Genomic DNA, 22,847 nt, shown 5'->3' with positions numbered 1-22,847 from the left:
TTCAACCACACTTGTTGGTGACCAACATTGATTTAATCCTTTTTTCATTCTTCTGATTACAGCTTAAAAATACCCATATTTTAACCTCATCTTATGGTGAATTTTCTTTATAACTTTTTTTAGCTAAAAGAACAAACTGTAGTGTAATTCTTCCCAGAAATTCAGTTCTGACCACAAGGTAATTTAAAGTTTTTCAAAATTTGTGCATTTAATTTTCCTAAATTTTGCTCTTCATCTGTTTCTGACTGGCACAGTCTAGCTTTTAAGAGGTGGTAATAAAATTTAATAAGCACTTCCAATGAGCATTTATTTTATGCAGTCAAAGACCCAAGAAGCAAATCAGAGAGTTAATATATAACACTGTAACACAATTGTGCAGAAGTATGAGTTTCAATTTCCTGATCCAATGATTACATCAAACAAAGAAAAAAATGTTTATATTGCCACTCAGAATGTTCAGCTGAAAGCCATTTATCAAACATAGCAGATAATCAAACATCAGGAACACTAGCTTATAAATCTCCTACTAGCACTGCACCTGTGGAAAACAAATGTTTCCCTGGTTGGATGCCAGGTTACAGCATGGTACAATCAACCTTGCAATACTGAGTAGGCACAGAGGGGAAATATGGCATAACCCCATGCCAAAGCAAGTTCATTTTTAGGACAAGTGCTGACTGCAGTTTGCACAATGTGGAATTACAGAATTACAGAATGGTTTATGTTGGAAGTGACCTTAAAGATTATCTGGATCCAGCTCCCTTGCCATGGGCAGGGATGCCACTTGCTGGATGAGGTTGCCCAGAGTCTCCATTTAACCCTGCCTTGACCACTTGTGAGGTATTCACAACTTCTCTGGGCAATGTTGTGTTCTGTATAGGTTAAAGTAGATATTAAGTATTCTCATATTAAATATACTGTAAAACAACAATGAAAAGCAAAAAGTACTTATCAGAAACAGCAGCATTTTCCCACTGAGCTTGTTTTGCTGGAAAGAAAAGGTTAGATGGTCTAGTGTTGTTTCCAGTCTCAAAGGAGCCATTTTGAAAATACTGAGTTTCTAAATGAAATAATCCCAGCACCTTTTCTCTTGTATAGCAAATCTTGTTACTCTTAAATGAATGGATGAGGGAAGAAGAGGATAAGATAAGAACAGGCTGTTTGATGAACAGCACCAGATCAATAATTAACTTTACTCTCTCCCAATGAGCTTGTTTCAGAGATGACAAAATAGTTACTAAACTAATAGATGAAAAAATAAGGCTGGAATGTGTCGTGCCCCTGTCACTGAAGGCTGAGAAACACTCAAGCTCTCAGTGAAAATGAAGATCAATGTCAGAAAAAGCCAGTGTACTTCCCACATGGTCTGAGCCCATTTTGCTTACCTGATAAAAAAACACTGTATTTGGTAAAATGCATATCCTAGCTTCATTGGAACTTTATCGAGGTGAATAATCACTAATGTGTATTCCAAGAATTGTGCTTCAAGAAATAGAAAATAATTTTATGAAGTATACCTCCAGTCAACCTTCTTAATGGCAAATACATTCCCTTTGCCTAGTGTATTCTAGGAAATACTGCTGTTTCATTCACTTTATTTAGTGATGCCTTGTGAATGACAGAGCACTGGCTCTGTCACATTTACTTTTACAGGGCTGAATCTTGGTTACCAATTAGAATTGGTTTAAGGCCTCAAAAAGTATGTGTATTGTAAGCCAAACAAATAGATATAAAATAATCATCCTAGACAAATTCCTTCTATGGCTTACAATGATTGATAAACTCAAAGGAAGCAAAGTAATGGGACAACACCCAATTCCTGATTTAAAATGCTACTTAATCCAGGAAATATTTGGCTACAGAGACATATTTTGTAGGAGAGATCATAATAAGTCTGAAAGGTTGTATATGAGGTTTCAGTTGTCAATTTTGGTGTGACATCCCACAGAACACTTTGAAAATGAAGGGGAATGTTATCATATGCCTTGCTGAAACTTGGCTTAGATATTTTCTGACTTCTGCCTTAATATTGCACTGGGAGGTTCCTGCTGTAAATGGCAAAGAACTGGACCTCTCTGTCCTTAGAAAAGTTTTGCATAATATTTTGCATGGTGATTGTTATGGTTGATGAAAATATTCTGAAATAGTTTCTCTGGTTAATGCTGTTGAGAAAATTGTGCTATACTGAATTTTGTGTTAGATTTTTCTGATGTGAAAGGAGTCATAAAGATGTAGAGCTAGAACTAGGGGGAATAGCTTCCAACAGAAAAAGGGTAGGTGTAGATTAGATATTAGGAAGAAATTCTTACTTTGGGGGTTATGAACTGGTTGCCCAGAAAAGTTGTGGGCATCCCTGGAAATGTTCAAGGCCAGGCTGGATGAGGCTTTGAGTGACCTGATTCAGTGGAAGGTGACCCTGCCCATAACATGGGGGCTGCAACTAGGTAGGCTTAAAGGTCTGCTTACAACCAAAACCATTTTATGATTTTCTTTGGTAGTGGAAATTTCAAAGTTATTGGCAGTCCAATTTTTTACAGGCAAAAATATTACCTGTGGGACCTTGTGGCCGGCTCTAATATTGTATTGATATTTTTTTTGTGCTCCATAATATTATGTTTTACTTGGTGCCTTTATAAGGCTAATGAGAGGGGAAGAGGACATCAGCAAATTGAATCACACAGATCTCTGCAACAATTAAGGGATATTCAAATAATAGCCTATTATCCAAATAATAGCCTCTATTAGCCTCTTCCCCTCACAGGAGGCTCTACCTGAAGGGACTTAATATAAATGTCACAGGACAGTCTAGGAACATCTTGTCTGGCTTCTGCTGAATACAGCCAATGGTTCAAAGAACTGCACAGTGTGAAAGGAGGTTGTTGGACCTTCCTTGTTTTGGCTTCTAGTGCCTCATAAACTTCTAAAAGCAAAACTATTTTCAGCAGCTCCTGCCTTTCCCCTTCAGCCTTTGTGAGGAGTTTCCTTGCAGAACAAAGAAAAGCTTCTTCTTTCTTACCAACCAGAGGAACATTTCCAAGAGTCTTCCCAGATACTCTCTCTTTTTTTTTTTTTGAGAAGAATTTCTTGGAAATGTCAAGTTGGTAAATATGAGGTGAGAGACAAATAAGAACTGAGGAAGCAAAAGAGAAGCAAGCATTATATTACAGTGTTTCTTCCCAGGAGAAGTGCAGACTAGGTTAGAGTTAATGACAGATTTGCTTCTGATTTTCAAATGTTTCATTTTATCCTATCATATGCTGAATGGCATAAATACATTAATAAGAAAATACTGATAGAACTTTCAGCACTTGATAAATAAAATCCAATTAGATGTGGGCAGATAGCAATCTCCTTTCAACTAATTTGAACATAATTTTCATTTATTTGAAAAAAAATTTCTCCTGGCTGACTTGACAGCATTGCTGTGACCTGTTGAACAGGAGCTGCTTTTACCCCAGAGTCAGAGCTAGGTGTGTATGGCACACTTTGGCTCTGGAGGCTACAGAGGCAGAGGAAACAGGGTCTGGCAGAGCCCATGAGCCCTGGGGAGATAACCTGTCTCTTGTCAGGGCTCAGGTCACCTGTGAGCAGGCTGCAACCTGGCTGTGAGTGAGTGCTGGATGAGCAGCAGTAAGGACACTGGGAGGTGAGCTCTGCTGTGGTCTCTGTACCCTCTGAGCCCGCCCTTAGCTGAAGCATTCATTATAAAGAGCAGGGAGAGGCCAGGTCATGCCCTGTGCTCCTTTGCTGTGGTATTACAAGTATTTTTTCTGCTTTGAAATGAAAACACTTTGCTATCCCTTGAACAACAGTCTGTGCTGAAGATATGTGGAAAAGCCTGCAGTGGCAGGAAAAGAGACATGATGTTATATTGTAATATTGGAGGAACAGAAAGGGTAACAACACATACACGTGGTGTCAGAGGATAGATGGTTTTTCATATTTTAGTATACTGCCAGGTGATTTTAGGATAAAAGGAACAGTATAAATACCACATGCAGTATTATTATTATTTTTGTTATTTTTCTTCTGACATCCCCAACATTGATGTACAGTCTGAAAAATAGAAATGAATTTCAGACATATATAAATATGCTTTACCAATATTGGAGGTATAATTGCATTCTGCATCTATTTCACACTGAACAATTTTGAGGATGTCAACCTTCAGGAGGTAAAACTGTGCTATTTTACAATCAGCAGTATATGTTGTGTTTGTAGATAAGAGAGACAAGAATAGTGCAGGAGTTAGATCAAAGAATTCAGGTTGTTGCTGGATCACTGCCCTTCTCTGTAACTGTGCCCAGCTCCTAGGAGTTACCCAGCCCTATGAAATACAAATAGGAACAGAAGAGATGTCTCATGTCCTGTGTTATGACAGGAAGAGCAGCCTGGGCTCCTACACAGCTTTTGGAATTTTGGTGCATTCCTAGGGCTGCTGTTTGTGGGTGAGGTGAGTTACAGCACACAGCCTGACAAAAGCCACACAAGTATTTGTGCTATTTTAAGAGCTGAGAAAAACAGTGACCTGATCACTTTTTTTTTTTTTTTTTTTTAACAAAGCTAGTATTTGTTTGGGAGTCTCCTATCTAGGCTCTCACTTGTAAATTGATGTCAGTGGACCTTCTCATCTTGCTGATAGTCATGGGGTGGCTACTGGCGATATCATTCCACTGCCCTAAGGGGTCAAAGATGACAAGTCCTACAGTTTATAGTCCCTGCAACTGCCAAAACTGTATAAGAAAAGGTTTAGTGTTATTTTAAGAGAAGGCCAGTACATGCTTTGACTTGGGTGTTTGAGTGCTGTGTTGCAAAAGCCAGACTTCAATCTATTGAGCTTTTCTAATATGTATGGCTTCCTCCATTTAATAGGATATTGATGTAGTGCTGGGTCCTTGAAGGAAATGCAAACAGGACTGAAGTCCTAATGTAGCAAAGTACTTAAGAGAGATGTAGATTCAAATTTACATGTGCACTGTGCTTTGTTGTGTGAGGTTGGACTGGAAACAGTGAAGTGGATAGGAATGGGATTTCATATGAAGAATGCACACCAAGGTTGGGGACTGCTTGAAACAGCTCCAGTATGTGTAAACAGATCTTACTTGCCAAAGAAAAACATTCTACTTTGGTTAATGAAATCTACCAAATCAATTCTTCCTGAAAAATGGTATTAAAACTTCTATTTGAACCAGGCAATCAACAAACAGAATGGACTGGTGCACAGCACCATTAGCACTGTTCTGTGTGGTTATGATGGCAAATATTTTGGGTTTTTCTTGAACATAGACCTTCAATCTGCAGCCATCTCATTAAATGTTGCATGTTTTTGTATAAACAGCAACTTGATGGAAAGCATGTTTTTCATAAAATGATATTCATTTTTGAAAAAGTATGTTCTTACGGAGAATCAAGTAGAAAAAAATTGAAGCACTTTGGTCATAGCTTTTGACTTTTATCAAATTATCCTCCAGAAAGTATTCACTACTTTTAGTATATATTTTAGAAGTCTTTTAAAATTCAAAAGCTAGTAAAAGCTTTTAAATCTTGTGGAAATTAAATGCTTAAATTTTGGTACTTTCCCTGCAGAACTTCTTCAACAAGAAACTCATAGTTATTCTTTCCCTCTCTTCATTTTCTGAGTGTAAAATGAGAACAGAAAGTTCCAACCAGACTGTGATCAGGTTATTGTTAAATCACAATTCTTCTTGCCATGCAGTTATTGACACAAATTCAAGCTATAAATGATGCTATTCCAATTAGGAAGTAAGCAGCTTAATTCAAAGATTTTAGACATATATATATATATATATATATATATATATATATATAAATGCATATGTATGTTTGTTTTCTTCTGCTCAACATTTTTGTCAGATGATGTGTGTTGCATTTACTCACTGAAGCATCTCTGGCACAGGGTTAGTAATGTGCTCTAGATTCCTGCCTCAGCCTAGCAAGTGAAGCAGATACTTCTGCCAGCCTGATAGTATCTAATTACAGAGCCAAGGGGTGCATAATTCAGCAGAACACTCTGAGATGCTGAAAGATGATATTGCGAGACAGAGAAGGGTATATCAGCCCTTGATTTAGGTCACACAAACAATTCAGTACTGCATGAACAACATGCTGAGTGTTATACCTGAACATAGTAAAAACCTTTAAAAATGTCATACATGATAAAGCATTTCAGCTTTTATCAAAGTACTGTACCAGCTAATTTTTTTTCATTTATTATTTTTTATTTAAACTAATAAAATGTAAATTTGTGGGTGATGCTTCCATTGAAATGAATGATCTATTATATGCATGTTAATAGCTGTTCTTTTCAACTGATGGGGTTAAAATACATTAAAGAGGATTAAAAAAAATGCTGTGACAACTTTGATAGTGTTGCTCTCATGGTTTTCATTTGCAACCAAATAACAATGATAATGTTAATGTCATGAGTACAGTATTACTCTCACCGATGGACTTGTCTGTTTGTTTGCAGGCATGGTTGTACACAAAGGTTTTCAAAAAGCAAATTTCACCACTGTTTTAGGAGCAATCACTTTATGCCCCAAGGGATAGCAGTGGTCATTACACTACAAGCTGAAAAGCATTGGCTTGGTCTACTAATAACTATTAGTAATGCTGCACAAATATCCTTGTTAAGGGTTTTGGTCCAAAAAAAAGCCACTCAAAGTCAGTGAGGCAGACAAAATTGTAGTAAAATATATTAAAGAAAAACTATAGTGTTTTAGAGAGTGATTCATGGTGAATATGCTGAAGAATTAATTTAGTATTGTTATTCAATAGTTAAATTTATAAATTCCCCACACAAACAGAAGTGAAATATCTGCTCAGACTGGCAGGTAACCATGAGACCAATAGAAAAACATGGACATTTCTGCTGCTGCAGCTGGGCCCAAAATTCAGGGATAAGATATAGTGGGAAAGTCTGAATCAGAGATATTTGTGAGAGATTTGTGGTGTTTATCTGGCTTTCAGAAGAACCAAGGAAACTCCTGACCGTTGTACTGTTTTTTCAGAGCCACTGAGAGGTCTGTTATTATTGTTGAGGCAACTGTTATAGAGAAAACAGTTTTAGAAGTGTGGTTCTCAAATATTTCATATTTCTGAAGCTCTAGTGATATACAACAGGTGTTTGGTTTTTTTTTAAAGACAATCCAGAATTTTCAAACAACTTGGATATTCACATATTCTGTAATATATTTGCTGTACAGTTATATTGACTACTGGGATTTCTTTTAAAAAAGGCTTGGGATATCTTATTTCAGTGACCTTCTCTCTGTTTTATCATTTACTTTGTTTTGTGTTACTGACTGTCTCTTTTTTGGGGGGAGGGGGTCATATTTTTCATGTTTTTGTTTATACATTTAGTTTCTACTACTCTTGCTCTCTCAGTATCCTGATATTTTAGGGTTTGGTTTATCATCTGGTTTTGGTTATTTTTGTATTTTCAGCTGTTTTTCAGTCCCCAGCATCCTTTCATTTTATTGCTCATCTGCTTGCTCATCATCTTGCCTTTTCTTTTTCACCATCAATTTCTTCTTTTCTCTTGTGGTGCCACTTGATAATGAGAACACAAATTTAGCCTCATGGATGATATCCCTCAAGATTTGCCCAGTTAAGGATTATATTTAGTTGCAGCCATGTCAAATGGATGCCAGTGGGATGGCAGAGGGCTGGATTTCTCCCAGTTGTACATCAGGACCAGGATGGACAGGGCTTTGAACTGGTCTAGCAGGAGGTGAACATGCTCCTGGCAGGGCTGTTGGAAGCAGGTGATCCTTAAGATCCCTTACAATCCAAACCATTCAATGATTCTATGATTCTATGATTCTAGAATTTACAAAAGCCCTGGCTGACCTGATAAAGAAGTCTAGGAAAAGACTGAGTTAAGTGCAAATTAAGTAACGTGGTTTTTTCATGTTCAATCATGAACAGGATTGAACTGGTGAAACAATTACTCTTTCTCTCTAGACAGAAAAAAAAAGGGCAGCTGTTTCTTAGGCTGGAAGTGGCAGCTATGCTGTGAAGTGATGAAGGTCATGCCTCTGGCTGTTGCTGGCAACTTGACACTCCCAAGAAAAATGCAAGCTCTTCAGGCTGAGGCAATACAGCAGAATGTGCCCTTAGACTCTTGGGGAGATGGTGACATTGGGCTGCTAAACTAAGAGCTGTAAATGATGTAGAGGAGTGCTACTGAAGCAACTTCATTTCCCTCTGAAAACTTAAGTCCCTTCCTTCTTTCCAGACAGGCACTTTCTCTGAGCATAACCTTGGCCCATGTGCACAGGATTTCCTGAATATGACACAATAATTGCCAAATGGTATCCATAAGTGTTGCTTATTATCAAAAGAGAAAAAACCCTTGCAACAGTATTAGAATAGTAAAGTAAAAAGCAAACCTTTATTTGGAAGGTTCCAGGTGTCCCAGTGGTGATGGGCACACCTGGCTGGATTTCTACAATTTTTATAAGGTTAATTAATTAGGATATCTAATGGGTACATCCAATAGGAGATTCAGTTGCCCCAGTAACACAGCCCTGGGTCAAACTCCTTGGAGTTGGTCCAAGGGCTTCTTTGCACCATTCTTGTTATGACTCCTCAGATTCTGGTTGGAAACAAAATGTTCTTCTTGTAGGCCCTCTTCCTGATAATAAGACTAAACAGTGTTTCAGGAATGTGTTATAAGGTTAGCCTATTGTTCTAATATCTAGGGGAAAAGGGTAGGAAAAGTACTGGAGCTACAGCCATGCATTATCTATCTAAAAATATATGAAAAATATATGAAAAGCTTAGGGATCATAACCTTCTTGCTTCAATGAGAATTCCACCTCCAAGAAGTGCAAATAAGTGGTTAATGTAAGTTGCTCCATTGGTACATTCATCTGTTCAACTTACACAGCTTTATTAAAGTTTTGTCATGCCCATTAACCAGAGAACAGCCTTCTGTTTAATTTCACCTTGAGTTTTATATGCATTTGTGAGTTACATGAGGTGATTCCAATTTCAAGTTTGCAAAGCAAAATTGTAAAACTTCATTTTCTAAAGTGTCTTTCTTTTCATTTGTTTACATTTCTTGTGACTTATTATGCTTTTGCCACAGTTCCCACCTAGGAAGGAAAAGCACTGTGTTTACTGGTTTACTTCAAGAGTGTAATCTGGTAATTAAATATTACAGTTCCCAGCCTTTATATTGAAAAATATCTATATTAGAAAAATAAGAATTAATATAGATTCTTACTGTAAACCTCTGGTTGTTCATTACCAATGTGGTTTTCAGACTGGTTACAATAAGGATTTCTTTCTATGGTAAAAGTCCTTGCAAGGAAAAGTTGTATATATTTGTAGCACAGAAAACAAGGTTTTTATCAAAATTTGCCTGGAGAATAGTTTAATTAATGTCCTTGATACTTTTCATGGCAAACAAGGGTATTTCTTCACTGCCACATTAGGAAAAAAAGAAAGGAATAAACGTAAAAGTGACTCTCTGTGCACCCCTTCCACTTGATATCTTTCCAGATCACTTTACAACTTTCCATTTTTCCATCTCTTCAGCAGCTTATTTATATGCTGTAGGGACACACACAGTCCTGATGCTTCACTAGATAATGACTGTCTGTGCCTGTGCTGCCAGCCTCTGGTGTCTGGGAACAAGCAGCATTAGAGATTAGAGCTATGGAGGAACAAGAGCTTCCATTCTGTTGAGTAGTTTTGCACTTCAGAATGTATTGACGCTCCGAGGAGGAAGAAATGAGGAATATGTGAAAATTTCTATTTAAGTAATATTTTAAGAGCTTCTTTTGGTTACTTATGAAAACAACAAACTCATCTTCCTTCAAGCAATCCGTATGTAGTTACTAAAATATTTTGCAGTATTTATGTAGGGTACTTGTCTTTTAAGGAGAGAATGAGCTAATTTTTTCACTTGGAACATGTGAACAATATGCTGGAGGAGAGTCAATGCTTCAGTAGCAGTATAACAGATTTTCAACCTAGAAAATGGGCTGCAGAAAAGTAGCCCATTTTTATAAAACTTCTTCCTAAAATTGAATTCCTGATATCCATTCTAAAATAAAAAATATTGACCTATCACAACACAGATCCTTTCCTGAATGAGAGAGAAAAGCCATGGCTACATATGTTGGCAGTTACCCTTCCAGCATTCTCTAAGTGATCTGTGAAATGCAAATATTTTTCCTGAGAACTCTTTACTATACTGTATGAAGAATCTTGTAAACACCTCTTTAGGCAGAATATACTTTTTCAAGTACTTTTATTATTGTATATGTAGTAAGATAAATCATGACAGATTATATTACAAAATCTGCAATGGCATCTGCCCAATTTAACAACCATGTTTTTATAGTTAATTCATGAGATAGGTAAAAAATTATCTATTCACCCATCAAGGTTCATTTTCCATGCAGTACTACACTGTAGTAGAGGTATCCTTGCTTTTTATTTTCTAACTTGTGTTTTGTCTCCCAGAATACTGATGAAATAATTAAATATAATTTGCTGAATACAATGCATAATTTGGAGGGCTTGGAAATGCATTATCATCCTTTAAAAAAGCTGGGATTTCAGTTATATTTGAACATAATATCTTTGTTTAGAAGAATGATTCTTGAAAATCTATCACGCTCTCTTGGGGAAATTAATCCCTGTAGTATTTACACTATCTAGAAAGGAAAGAAATAGCATAAATTTTACTTATTGAAAAGTGGAGTAAGAAGCAAAATCTGAATTGTGTGAAACTTTCTCCAGATAGTTGCATTAGGTTTTTAATTGGACACTGAATACACACAAAATATACTTTTTTATTGTTGTTTGGATGTTAGAATAATTTTTTGTGGAACTCCATTAAAAATTACAAGCACATCTGTACCTTCTGCAGTCATAATCTAGTTCAGCATGGAGACCTAAAGTGTTCAAAGTCAATGTTTGGTCATGGATATGCTCAGGCTTAGTTTAGACACTTGTCTTGAAGCATATTGTCAACAACATCTAAGCTCACAAGTTTAGTCTTAGTCTGGGTACTATCAGACTCTATTTGTGCAAACACAAGTGATTATATTAATAGAATCAGACATCAGGGGACCAGTGTCAATTTATTCACATTTGGAAGTCCACCAGGATCTAAAATATATCAGTTTCTTGAAAATATATGTTGATTCACCATATTTAAGACTTTCCAAAAAAGCCAAGTTGTATCTTACTTAAACAACTTGATTTGCCTTAAATTGCTGTTTTCAAGAACTTCCTTCCTCCTGTTTCATCTTCACATTTGAAAAAATGTTGAATGTTGGATTGTGTTTTTAAAATGCTGGGGTTTTTTTCTTAAATAATATTTTAAATAAAATTGCTCAATACTTGGAAAATATGAAACCTTTGCTTCAAGTAATGGGAACTATTTTTTTTCCAGGTCTCATCAGTGCCAGAGTTTGGCCGCATAATCATTTATACTACCAGTCTTCGTGTGGTGAGAACCACTTTTGAAAGATGTGAACTGGTCAGAAAGATATTTCAAAATCACAGAGTTAAGTTTGAAGAAAAAAACATTGCTCTGAACAGTGATTATGGAAAAGAACTAGATGAAAGGTGCAGAAGTGTCTGTGAAGTTCCCTCACTCCCTGTTGTGTTTATTGATGGCCATTATCTTGGGGTAAGTAAAGCCTGAACCTTTGTTTTATTCTGCAGCTGGGAGGAGCAGATGAAAATCCTGATGAATGAGAAGCAGGATTTTTAGGAAATTGCCTGCAATGCTGCAGTAATGTTAACAAGCTGACAGAAATCTTTCTGTAGTATGCACTGCACAGATCCTCACTGATAAGATTGATCTGAAGATGCAAAAGATAACCAAGGAGAAACTACCAGGAGGGGAGTAAGAGGCAAAAATACATCTAAGATATCATCTTTTACTTTAAAAATATCTTACTTTGTAGTTGAAACCGTGAAAATCTAGAGAAATTGATTTTTTTCCTTATGAGAACCTGTATGTATGATTGATCTAGGAAGATGAACACACATAGCATAAACCTGTCATTTAGTAATATCTGTGTTGAATAAGAGACTAACTCTTGTGTCAGACTTCAAATATACATTGAACTTTAGATGATGTAGTCTGTGTCAGGACCTGTAATCAACTGAACTTATTTTATATACAAAATTGGTTAATATTTACTTCTTAAAAAGTCTAAATGTAAAAGAGAAGAGCCCAACTCTGCCCTAAAGTAAGATATAAACTACAAATGGAAAACTAAAATCCCAATTTGTACAGGAGTATTCTAGGTCTAGAAGCCTAATGACATTTGAAATCACCTTTTCATTGAACCTGTACTTTTGAAATGTATTTTTCATGGACAAAAAAAAAAAATAAAATCTGGAAAGTGGCACAAGGAAAACAGTTTGAAAACTCAGAGAAGGCATTTGTCTTGAGTGGTGAAAAGCTAGCAATTAGAACTAACTGTGAGACTGTGATTTGTGAAGGCAAACTGTATTTAAACACAGTGAGGTTTCTGTGTTTGCATCACTTAAAGCTTTCATTTTCACAAAACATTTAAGTAACAAAATACAGTGTAACCAACAATCAGGGATAATAAATATTGGGCCTGTATGAACACTTTATCCTTTTTTTCCCCCGTCTCTTCCAGGCTTTCCACGTGTTCTGCACGAATTAGGTTTCACTGATCATTGTACCAAATGCATTTGCTGTTCTAGGCCTTGCCAGACCCTAGAGCAGCTGTAAATCCACCTGTGTGCAGAATATTAGCAAACAGTGATTTTTACTTCATTGTAGAATATGCTTTTATCAAAACTCTGATTTGGAGAGTTCTCCAGCCAGCCAGGAGTAGAAGTCCTGCATTCAAGAGCAGTTTAAATTTCAACAGGATTCAGATGAAGATCTGCTCATCTAATTATTATGTTAAAAGTGTAAGTAGTGAGTTATGTTTGACTCCAAGAAAATCTCAGTCCACATATGACCAATTTGTCAAAAGAATTCAGATAAGATACTGAAGTGGATTAAATAAATTATCTGCTTAACTGTAGGAGGTGCCTGGATACAATTATTTTGGTATGATGGATGGCCCATTTAGTCACTGCCAGTTGTTTTTTTTTGTTTTGTTTTGCTTGTTTGTTTGTTTTTGAAGATTGTGAGAAACTTGTTTTCTAAAAGAGGTGTGACAGAGTAAAAACTAATAAAATCTCATTACAACTCTCGAAGTACTGTATGAGATTGTTTGGAGAGATATAGATATGAAGGCAATTAGGAAGGTAGCTTTCTATGGAAGAGACAAATCTACCTCCTACAGGCAAAGAAAACTGAAATGATTTAGTGCTCTGATCTGGAGACATTTATTGCAGCAAGGTAACTACACCTACATGGTTTAGCACAAGAAAAATAAAAGCCTTGGACTGCTAAAACCCAGGAAGTTCCCCAGATATGGACTGTGTTTTCCTGCTTCATTTCCTTTCTCTTTTTAATTTTTTTTTCTTAACTTGAAGAGACACACTGTAGTTAGCTGGAACAAACTTTAGTTTAATGAGAGAATTAAAGTTATTCCATGTAAGAGTACCATTATTTGTGGAAAAGCAGCTTTGCAGGCAGAGAACCGTGCATGAGACAGCTCCTGTGCTCACAGAGAGCTGATGGCAGCGTGTGCATCACCTGCACAAGGTTTGTGCCTTCCACACTCCCCACTAGTTATCATCTTGGGAGGCACTGCTGCTTGCTGCAGCACCACTCAGGTGTGCTTCAGCTGAGGTGAGCTGTGCTTTAGTGTGATGGGGAAGCCAAGCTCAGTGTGAGCAGGGCTAACTGGGCTGTGAACAGAGCACCTGTGGCTGGTGGGATGCTGGGGAGGGAGAGCCCAAGATGAGCCTCTCACTTGCCCTGGAAAGAGACCTGTGTGCACTGGTTCTGTTTGGGAAATGTGGCAAGCCCCACTATTTGATAGCATTTATTTCTCTGTCTTACTATATCCTCACAAGAGAATTTGAAATTCATTTATTTAGAGAAATAAGGAGGGGCGCATGTTGAGAAGGTCTGGCAATGAAGGATTCCCCTCACTCCCAGCTCTGTCAATTCACCTGCAGAAGACAGTGCATTGTCACCCCAAAGGCTGTATGTTGGCTGGAACCTGTGCTAGGCTTGTGTTTCATTAAAATGCTATTGAGAACTAATTAAAGAATTTGGTCTCATTGGTAACAGTGGATATTTCTGTAATGCTTTTTATAATAATTAAATTCTGATATGCAAATGAAACACAGAAATCCCAAAATCTGGTGTGTCAGTAAATAAATTTCCTTTTCTTTCTCCTTTTTTTCTTTTTTTTTTTTTCACTTTGAATATTTATTTCCCAAAAAATCCCTCCCTGAAGGACATTGCATGTAGCAGTACAAAGGAGAATCTGTATTGAGCTATGCAGCTTTCAATGAGTCATAAGGAAAAAAAAACCCCAACCCTGAAAAAAAATACAAACAGTTTTGAGTTTTGAAAGGTGAAAAATTATTCTTAATGAGATAAAAGTAACAACAGCACCAAAATCCAGCACAAGTGCATCTAACAGAGTATATTGTTCCCAAGCTATTCAGAAGCATGGACAAAGTTGTTTCAGCACTGCAGGCTGTGGGGATAAATATTCACAGTGCTGTGGAATTTTTCATTGCCTGCACAGGGACAATGAAACAAATCCATGACTTGGGCAGAAGCAATAAAGAAAAAAAATCATATTTAGCCCCTGTCAAGGAAAGTATTGCATGCTGCAGTACAGCAGGGCTTTTAATCTTCTCATTTTTTTTCAGGACTGAACCATTGTATTTCTTGACACATACTGTCTAAATACCAGTCTGTCAGGAAATTGCTGTTTCTTTCTGCTTCATGCTCTTTACTGGTGATCTAATCCTTTCTTTTCACCTGAGGTTGTCTCCATCTGAGATGGAATTATGCCATCTGCTGGGATACCAATGCAGAATAAAAACACAAAGCCACACACACAAAAAAATATGGAGCATTCATTTACTCTTATAAATGCATTCAGATTTGCTAAAGGTTTATGTTCTGCAAAGACCCACTCTTCTGGAAAAGGGATGCAAATAAAACAGGCACATAAGTCATTCTTTATAAATATGTTAACTCACAGCATAATGTTTTTAAAATACCTGTATTCTCTTTTTCTACTTGAAATATATGATTGAATTCCAGCATTCTTTTGCCATACAAACCTCCTTGATTTTTTCAAATATGTAAATTTAAGACTGGTTTTTCTGAAGAAAATATCTCCTGTTTAGTTTTCCCAGATATAATGAATCCAAACCAGCATGAGATTTATAGTAAAATTATTTTATTTGACACATTGGTTATGATCCTTTCCACAGAATAATGAGAGTGTTTTTGGAACTGACTTTTAGAAAATATATGTGTAAAATATTTTTTTGTGAATCAGGAATTAACAGTTTTCTTTCAGTGGTCATATATATTTAGCTGTTTACTGTGTTTTTTTAAATACATTCTTCTGGTATTCACTTGATAGGAGGATATGAATGGCTCTGTGACAGCAAAACTATTATTTAATTATTGGATTCAGTCACTTAGCCTTTTCCCACTTGCTTCCTCCATTTTGCAGTTTAACATGTCAGGAAACCCAGGGTTCAATTGCTTTTTACACATCAACTTTCCCCATCTTTGCATAGCAAATCCAGAATTGCTGGTGCTGGTACTACACTGCAGAGTCTGTTCCCAGTTTATGGGCAGATTTCCAGGCAGTTATTTGTACCCTCTGTGTATGTGGTGCCCAGGGGCCCTGGCTGTGAGAGGAGTGGTGCTGCAGGAGGGAGTGTGAGCTGTGGGCAAAGGCAGGGCACACACAGGGCACACACAGGGCACACACAGGGCACTCACCCTGGAGAACACGAGTCTCTGATGGTGAAGTGTGAGTGCATTTGTGCTGCCTTGACAAGAGACCTTATGTGCTTAGCAAAATAGGAAACAGGGCATGCAATTTATCTGCACTGCAAATGTGTCCACAAGAGGGATGTTGCAGGACCTGGACGATTTTTCTCAGTGTATAAGGAATGATGTGGAAGAGAAGCTGCTTTCCAAAACCTGCAGGTATTCTAGTAAAGCCAAATGCAGAGCCATATATCTGTCTTCATTCCTTGATGAAGAATTACATTGTGGAGATGGTAATGGTTTATATCCAAGATAGATACAATAGACAGCTTTATTGACAAGAGACTTGGGGCAGTGGAAAACTTAGTGGACCTTGTCCTAGTTCTATAGTTAATAGGAATTATATACAGGAATTTAATATTTGAAATATGATGTTAATTTCTGGGTATTCTCAAGGGATAATTGAGAAAATAATTTTATTAATTAAAAGGGTCTGGAGAAAATGTTGAGTGATTTAGCCAAGTCTGTGGCATTTCCTTGCCAATGGCACATCTGACTACAACCCCTGGACTCCTCCAGCATGATAGAGATTCAGAAAAATTAGTAGACAGATGATTCACAGGCTTCTGAATTGAAATTTAAAAAAAAAAATGGGTAAAACCCCTGAAAACTCACTTCTCACTGAAGGTTATGCCCATTGTCCCTCATACTCCTGATGTTACTCTCTGGAAGGACAGACTGTTTAAGGCTTCATATACCTTTCTGAGTAATTGTGGACTGAGCACAACCTAGGAAGAAAAAGAGAGGTATCACTTTCTGGTCAGAAAGCAGCCACTGGACTTACTTAACAGCTGCTTTAATTACTCTATTAATTATGGACTCTCTGTGTTCAGGCTGAAAGATCCAGAATGAAGGTTAACCTCTACAGGCTTTTATTTATATTTTACCTGGGGCATCCATTAATCAGAGAAGACAGAGTGGAACACTTAAAAACATTGATAGCCATTCTGATGTTTGGGTTTTAATTTAAAAAACATAGATTTCTAACTTGAGAGGATCATAGCTCCTGACTGAATGCCATCAGAAATATAAATCCTTTAAAATATAAATCTATAACAGGAAACCTGTCAAAATTTTAATTACTGTGCTGTAAAAGCCAATTAGCATTATCATACATCATCACAGTAACATGGGGCAGAAGTGACAGAAGCTTTTCCCTATGGCAACAGAGAAGAGAGCTTTTCCTAAAAGGGGCAAATTTGGGCTTGTCTAGCTTAAGGAATTTGGAGTGCTGCAATCCATCATCAATAAAGTTGCAAATCCTTCATGTTTCTACTTCAGATGAGCGCACAAGCTTTGCTTTAAGCTGCTGCAGTGTATTCAGACCCTGAGCTAATACTCCAGGGGCTGCCTTGGCCAGTGCTCACTGTTGTGCCAGTAGCTCCCATTGCCTGCTCCCTGTGTGGAAGCAGGGAAAGATGAGAGGGGCCAGCAGAGTGCCAAAAGCTGCTCTACTGGGGACACAGGCAGCCTAATGCATGTGCTGGAGCTGCTGCCCATAATCTGTAATGGATTTCACTAGAAGAGTCAGCACAGTAAGGCTAGCTCATCAGTCCCCTATCATCTCCTGTGATTAATTAGCTACAACTAATTACCTTGTGTCATACTTCTTTTAAATGTCTCTTTGAAAGGATAACACTCTAAGAGTAGTGTCCACTGGAAAAGTGGCTTTCCACATCCACTAAAATATTAACATTTTCCTTTTTAACTAAAATGATAATCATCAAACACAGAGTCAGAAGTGCTTCTGTTTTGTACAAACCTAGAGCAAAAACTTTCTACAGGGAAAATAACATCAAGAAGTGTGTCATAAAAGGAACTTAGAAAGACTTGGTTGTCTTAATTGGCTTTTGAGCTACACACTTGTGGCCTCAGTAGTCCCCAGCAAGGTTTTGTGAGTGGTTGGACACTTAGAGGCACACATGCATTCCCTGTGCTCACCAGCAGCTTTTCCTGTATTTTCCAGAAACAGGAGAGGTGCTGGTGAGGAGCTGGGGCTGACCATGGGCAGCTTAACTAATGGCACATCTGAGATGTGTGCCAGCATCCTACTGCACCTCAGCCCTGTGCCAGTGGCCCACCACACCTTCTAGTTAATGCTGGAAGCAAACTCAAAGAGGGAATTGAACAATCTGGATATGGGACCAGCAAACTGGGGCAGCACAGTGTCATGAACTCACCATGTGGTGAAGATGTGGCCAGTTGCCCCTGGCAGCAAGTAAGCCATGTGGATCTGTGCCTCAGTTTCCTGGTTAAAAGTGTCTGCAAGTATTTCACAATACTTAGTATTCAATGAAATTGGTTCCCTAAGTGAAGGATAGACATTCGAATGTGGTGCTCTAATTAGAAGAGAAGGCAACAAAAAGTTCCATATGTTCCCTGACACTTTAATTTTGTCTGCATTTACTTTCAGGAAAAAAAAAATTCCCAACACTTCAGAAGAGCTTTGGTTCAGGACACAGCAACCCTAAGAGGCCAAATGTAGTCAGACTAAGTTATTACTTATTGTTGTGTCTGACTTTATTGTTCTTAGAGTATTTTCATTACTCTTTTTCTCCTTGTGTTATACATTAGGCACATTATGTCTTAATTCAATACTCAGCTGCCAGAATATTTGAAACTCAATCTCCTCATTTTGCTGCATTCTCTGATGTGTTGTATATTTGTGAAATGGTATTTTTTTTGACCTGATAACTAGAAATATTTCTTATTCTGTCAGGAAACATACTCTGTAAAATAAAAGGAAAACAATCAGAATTTTCAAGCTGTGTCACCATTTACAGAAAAAACAATGTGAGACATCACCTGCTAACCAACTTTAGGCATTACTATCAGACCTGTGATTAGATTCTCCTCTCCTTCTAGCTTTACTAAAGTTGACCTAATTGCAGTATAATTAATGTGAGGCAAATTTGTCCTCAGACTATTTAAAATTTCAAGACCAAATCCTCTAATCATCTCTGGTGGTTTTTTTTTTTTTTTTTTTTTTTTTTTTTTTTTTTTTTTTTTGTTTTTTGTTTTTTGTTTTTTGTTTTGGTTTGTTTTGGTTTGTTTTTTGTTTATGGTAACATGGCTGACATTTTTCATCATCTTTTTCCTAATAGGGTGCTGAAAAAATTTTACTAATGAATGAATCTGGGGAACTGCAGGATCTCTTAACCAAAATTGAGGTAATTGTATTTCTGCAAATAAATATAGGGAATATATATTTACTACTTGTAATGGAGTAGATTTTCTTTTTTCCCATTTCCTTTCCTTCTGCTATAAACTGATGATCCTAAATGCTTTTTTTGTTTTACACTTTTTTACACCCTCTTTTGGGGTGAAGGCCCTAAAATATTATTACCTAGCCTAATATATGTCCTAATCTTGAGACAAAAAGTGCATATATAAGACAAACAGTGTCAGACTACAGGAAACTGATAATTGCTCTCTGAATACAACCACTGCTTATTTACCTTTTGATGTTTTTTGATGTGTTTGGCTGGTTTAGTTTTTTCATTCCCTCGTTTTTTTTCCTCAAAAATGGGTTTACTATAATTGCAAGGGGCAGTCTGTTTTCTTCATTGCTGGAGATGTAGAAAGTGGTTCCACAAACTGCCATCTCTTCAAGGAGGAAATGGCCATTGTTCAAGAAACTGAACTAAAACAATTTTGCTTTTTTTTTGAAACTTGTTAGTTCCCTTGACTACATCTGAAGGTATCTACATTTGCAAGCCTAACAAGCAATAATGAACGTACTGATTAAAAATATACTCTTAAAATTTTGAGATTGTTTGCAATAATGCTCAATGAAATAAACAATAATCAACATTATGAAAGATGGGAGTACACCTGAGATAAAAAGAATGTTAATTTTACATAAAATATTTCCAACGTTTGTCCCTGGATGAGTTGATAGTAATAGGAGCTGTTTGCCTTGTGAAGAAGAACAGCAGGTTTATGAGCTACAGAACAAAAAGAAAAAAATGCCTTGTTTACATGTTTGTCTGAGTTTTCAATAGATGAATGCCATTATTAATGGGTTTGTAGAAATATTTTCCATTTTTCTTGATGGTGCTCCAGGTATTACATTTTCTGTGGGTATTTTACTCTGGTAATAATATGTCACTAATTTTTAGTGGTACATAATTCCTCAGACTGACAGTTGCAGGAATTGCATGGATTTTTGTTCTTTCTTTGTGAATAAACCTGCAAAGTCCTTACTTAGCAGTGCAATGCTGAAACATGTGGTGGTAAGCACCTGAAGTGGCATACCTTTCCTTTCTCTGATTTGAACTTTAAGGAAATCATTAAATAAACTAACCACATTTTCAGCAAGTAAATCTTAGAATTATCTTTCAAGTCTCTTCTTCTATGCTCTACTGTCTTTAATACAATAAATAAATAGAATAAATTTATTGTTTTACTTGGGACAATTGACAGGCCTCTGGCCTTCCTTGCAGCAATTTTCTCTGGGTAGAACTGTTGGACATAGATGATCTGTCTTCTTTACGCTTAAAGCTTCAGCATTCTACACTCACACATTTGAATACATCACTTTCTTGAGTGCTACTTGTCAGAAGCTATGAATTGCTTTTTGATATCATCAGCTTGAACTGTAATAGTATGTTCAGTATGGGAATGCAAATGTTGAAAGTCATAATATCTTAATATAGAGCATAGAAAAAATAACATCTGCATAAACTGCCTAGAGTTTGGATTCAATCATTGCAATACCTCCTAGATTTAATCTAGACCTAAACAATACCCAAGTGGTGTATGCAAGCTAAGTATAAATGCAGGCTGCTGAGGTGTAAGGTCACCAATGACCCTGCAGTGAGCCTCCCTGACCATGCTGGAGTCAGTGAGTCAGGGGATTCTCTGAATCCTTCAGGGAGGAATCAAGGTGCAGGGATTGAATTAAAGCCTTTGGATGGATTGAAGTACATTAAGCCACTCACACATAAAGTGAATGTTTAAGTACAAGTTAGTAAGTTTTAGTAGGAGCTCTACTGCTTTTAGTAGGTAAAAGGTCTGGATTCCAGATATCAGTATGTTTTCAACCTTCACTAGAACTTGAGCTACTACTGTGGAATCCAGACCTTTTACTTACTAAAGTAAAAAAAAAAAAACTACTAAAACTTACTAACTTACTTGTACTTAAACATTCACTTTATGTGTGAGTGGCTTAATGTACTTCAATCCATCCAAAGGCTTTAATTCAATCCCTGCACCTTGATTCCTCCCTGAAGGATTCAGAGAATCCCCCAACTCACTGACTCCAGCATGACATGGCTTATGGATCTGACCAAAGGAAAAGGCAGACTTGCTGCTCTTCCATGGTGGTTTGCCATGGGCTGGGGTGGTGGGTCTTGCCCAAATGGGAAGCAGGATATGCATTTTTACCTGTCCTGGAGTCCTCATTGTCCTAGACCTTGTGGTGGTTGACGAGGTAACATTTTTGTCCCTCTTTCATTCTTTGAGCAGAGAGTCCAGCACCCCCAGGAGTGCCTCTCTTGCGGGGGCTTTGGTTTCCTGCCGTGCTCAGCGTGCCATGGGAGCAAGATGTCCGTGTTCCGGAACTGCTTTACGGACTCCTTCAAAGCGCTCAAGTGCACGGCCTGCAACGAGAACGGGCTGCAGCGCTGCCGGAGCTGCGCGGGCTGAGCCGGCCCCTCCGCCTGCTCGGAACGGCTCTGTGGTACTGCTCCGGTTTGTAACAGGGTTTTTTTAATTATTCCATTTGTTCAAAACAGTCAATAAAATCCATTTGTTGTATACTTCTGGCTTGAGCATTTGAGCTTTTTGATCTTCGATTTTCGACCATATTGTGTGTGGGAGCCCAGAGTATTCCTCTGGCTTCCCTGGTTTAAGACCTCCCTGGCAGGGTCCCCAAAGACCCTCAAATGAGACCCAGGTGTCTCAGGGGCTGGATTTAGCTCCTTGGAACAATTTACCAACGTTGAGAGAAGAAATGCAAGCTGCAAAAATAAATAGAGTGTAAATTAGGTTGTTAGAACGTAGATAAATAGACTTTTGGGAATGTTTGTGATAAGGGACACGTGGCCAACATGGAGAACTTGGGGCTGTGGATACCTCTTCTTCCTTCTTCTCCGTGTCATCCATGCTGGTGACATGCTGGCACTTTTAGATTGGATGAGAACAGATCTGGACCATGTAACAAGATTGTATTGTATTGGGGGTCATTTGTAAATACCTAGTACGTAGTTTAGACTATAAAAGATAAGTCCTGCCTCTGCCAGGCAGATTCTGCCTTGGACTTCTGGCGAGCAGACCGCTGTTCGCTGGGCAAAGCATTCCTGAGATAAGGAAGAATAAACAACCATGAAAACCTCTGAGAACAGCCTCCTGCAGTCTCTCACCTGCAGTCATTGGAAAGAGCTGGGTTCCAGACCACCTGCATGTCCTCCAGAGGTGATCTCAGGTCTAAGGAGACACCTCGGGATGTGACAATCGTGAACTCTAAAATACGTCTTTCTAGTTTCCTTATAGAACAATTTGTAGTCTGGAAAACTTATATGAATTCTTTCTTTTCCTATATGGGATCATCAGCAAACATATGTGTTTGTGAGTACTGCACTCAAAATTACAGCAAAATTAAGCTTAAACTTCAGATTATTGAGCAGCGCTTTTCAAAATCAGTGAGAATAAAGATTTGGTAATGTGGACTAGCCCAAGACTGTTCCACACAGCACCTCCCTAAAAAGCCACTAGGGCTGAATTCTGTCCTGAATTCTATGTGGCAACAGAAGATCAGTTTTGTCTTTTAGTACTGCTTTATCTTTGTTACAAAATTGATGTTGTTAGGCAAAGTTACATAAACATTTAATATAATAGATGTTCATAACTGTGGTAGTATCTCAGAGCTTTATGATCCTAT

General features: G+C 37.6%; 1 protein-coding gene across 1 annotated transcript in view; it reads left to right on the top strand.

Annotated features, from left to right (window-relative positions):
- The window catches only part of GRXCR1 (glutaredoxin and cysteine rich domain containing 1), a 38,341-nt gene extending 16,614 nt beyond the window's left edge, over positions 1–21,727 (top strand). The window contains exons 2-4 of the mRNA XM_056489808.1: positions 11,438–11,677; positions 19,069–19,134; positions 21,434–21,727. Of these exons, the coding sequence (XP_056345783.1) occupies positions 11,438–11,677; positions 19,069–19,134; positions 21,434–21,613 (486 nt within the window). The 3' untranslated portion in view covers positions 21,614–21,727. The remainder of the gene's footprint in view (positions 1–11,437; positions 11,678–19,068; positions 19,135–21,433) is intronic.
- The last annotated feature ends 1,120 nt before the right edge of the window (positions 21,728–22,847 follow it).

The sequence above is a fragment of the Oenanthe melanoleuca genome, chromosome 4, assembly GCF_029582105.1.
Source record: "Oenanthe melanoleuca isolate GR-GAL-2019-014 chromosome 4, OMel1.0, whole genome shotgun sequence".
NCBI lineage: Eukaryota > Metazoa > Chordata > Aves > Passeriformes > Muscicapidae > Oenanthe > Oenanthe melanoleuca.
Note: the sequence above shows the minus strand (reverse complement) of the source record. Positions and strands in the feature narration are given on the sequence as shown.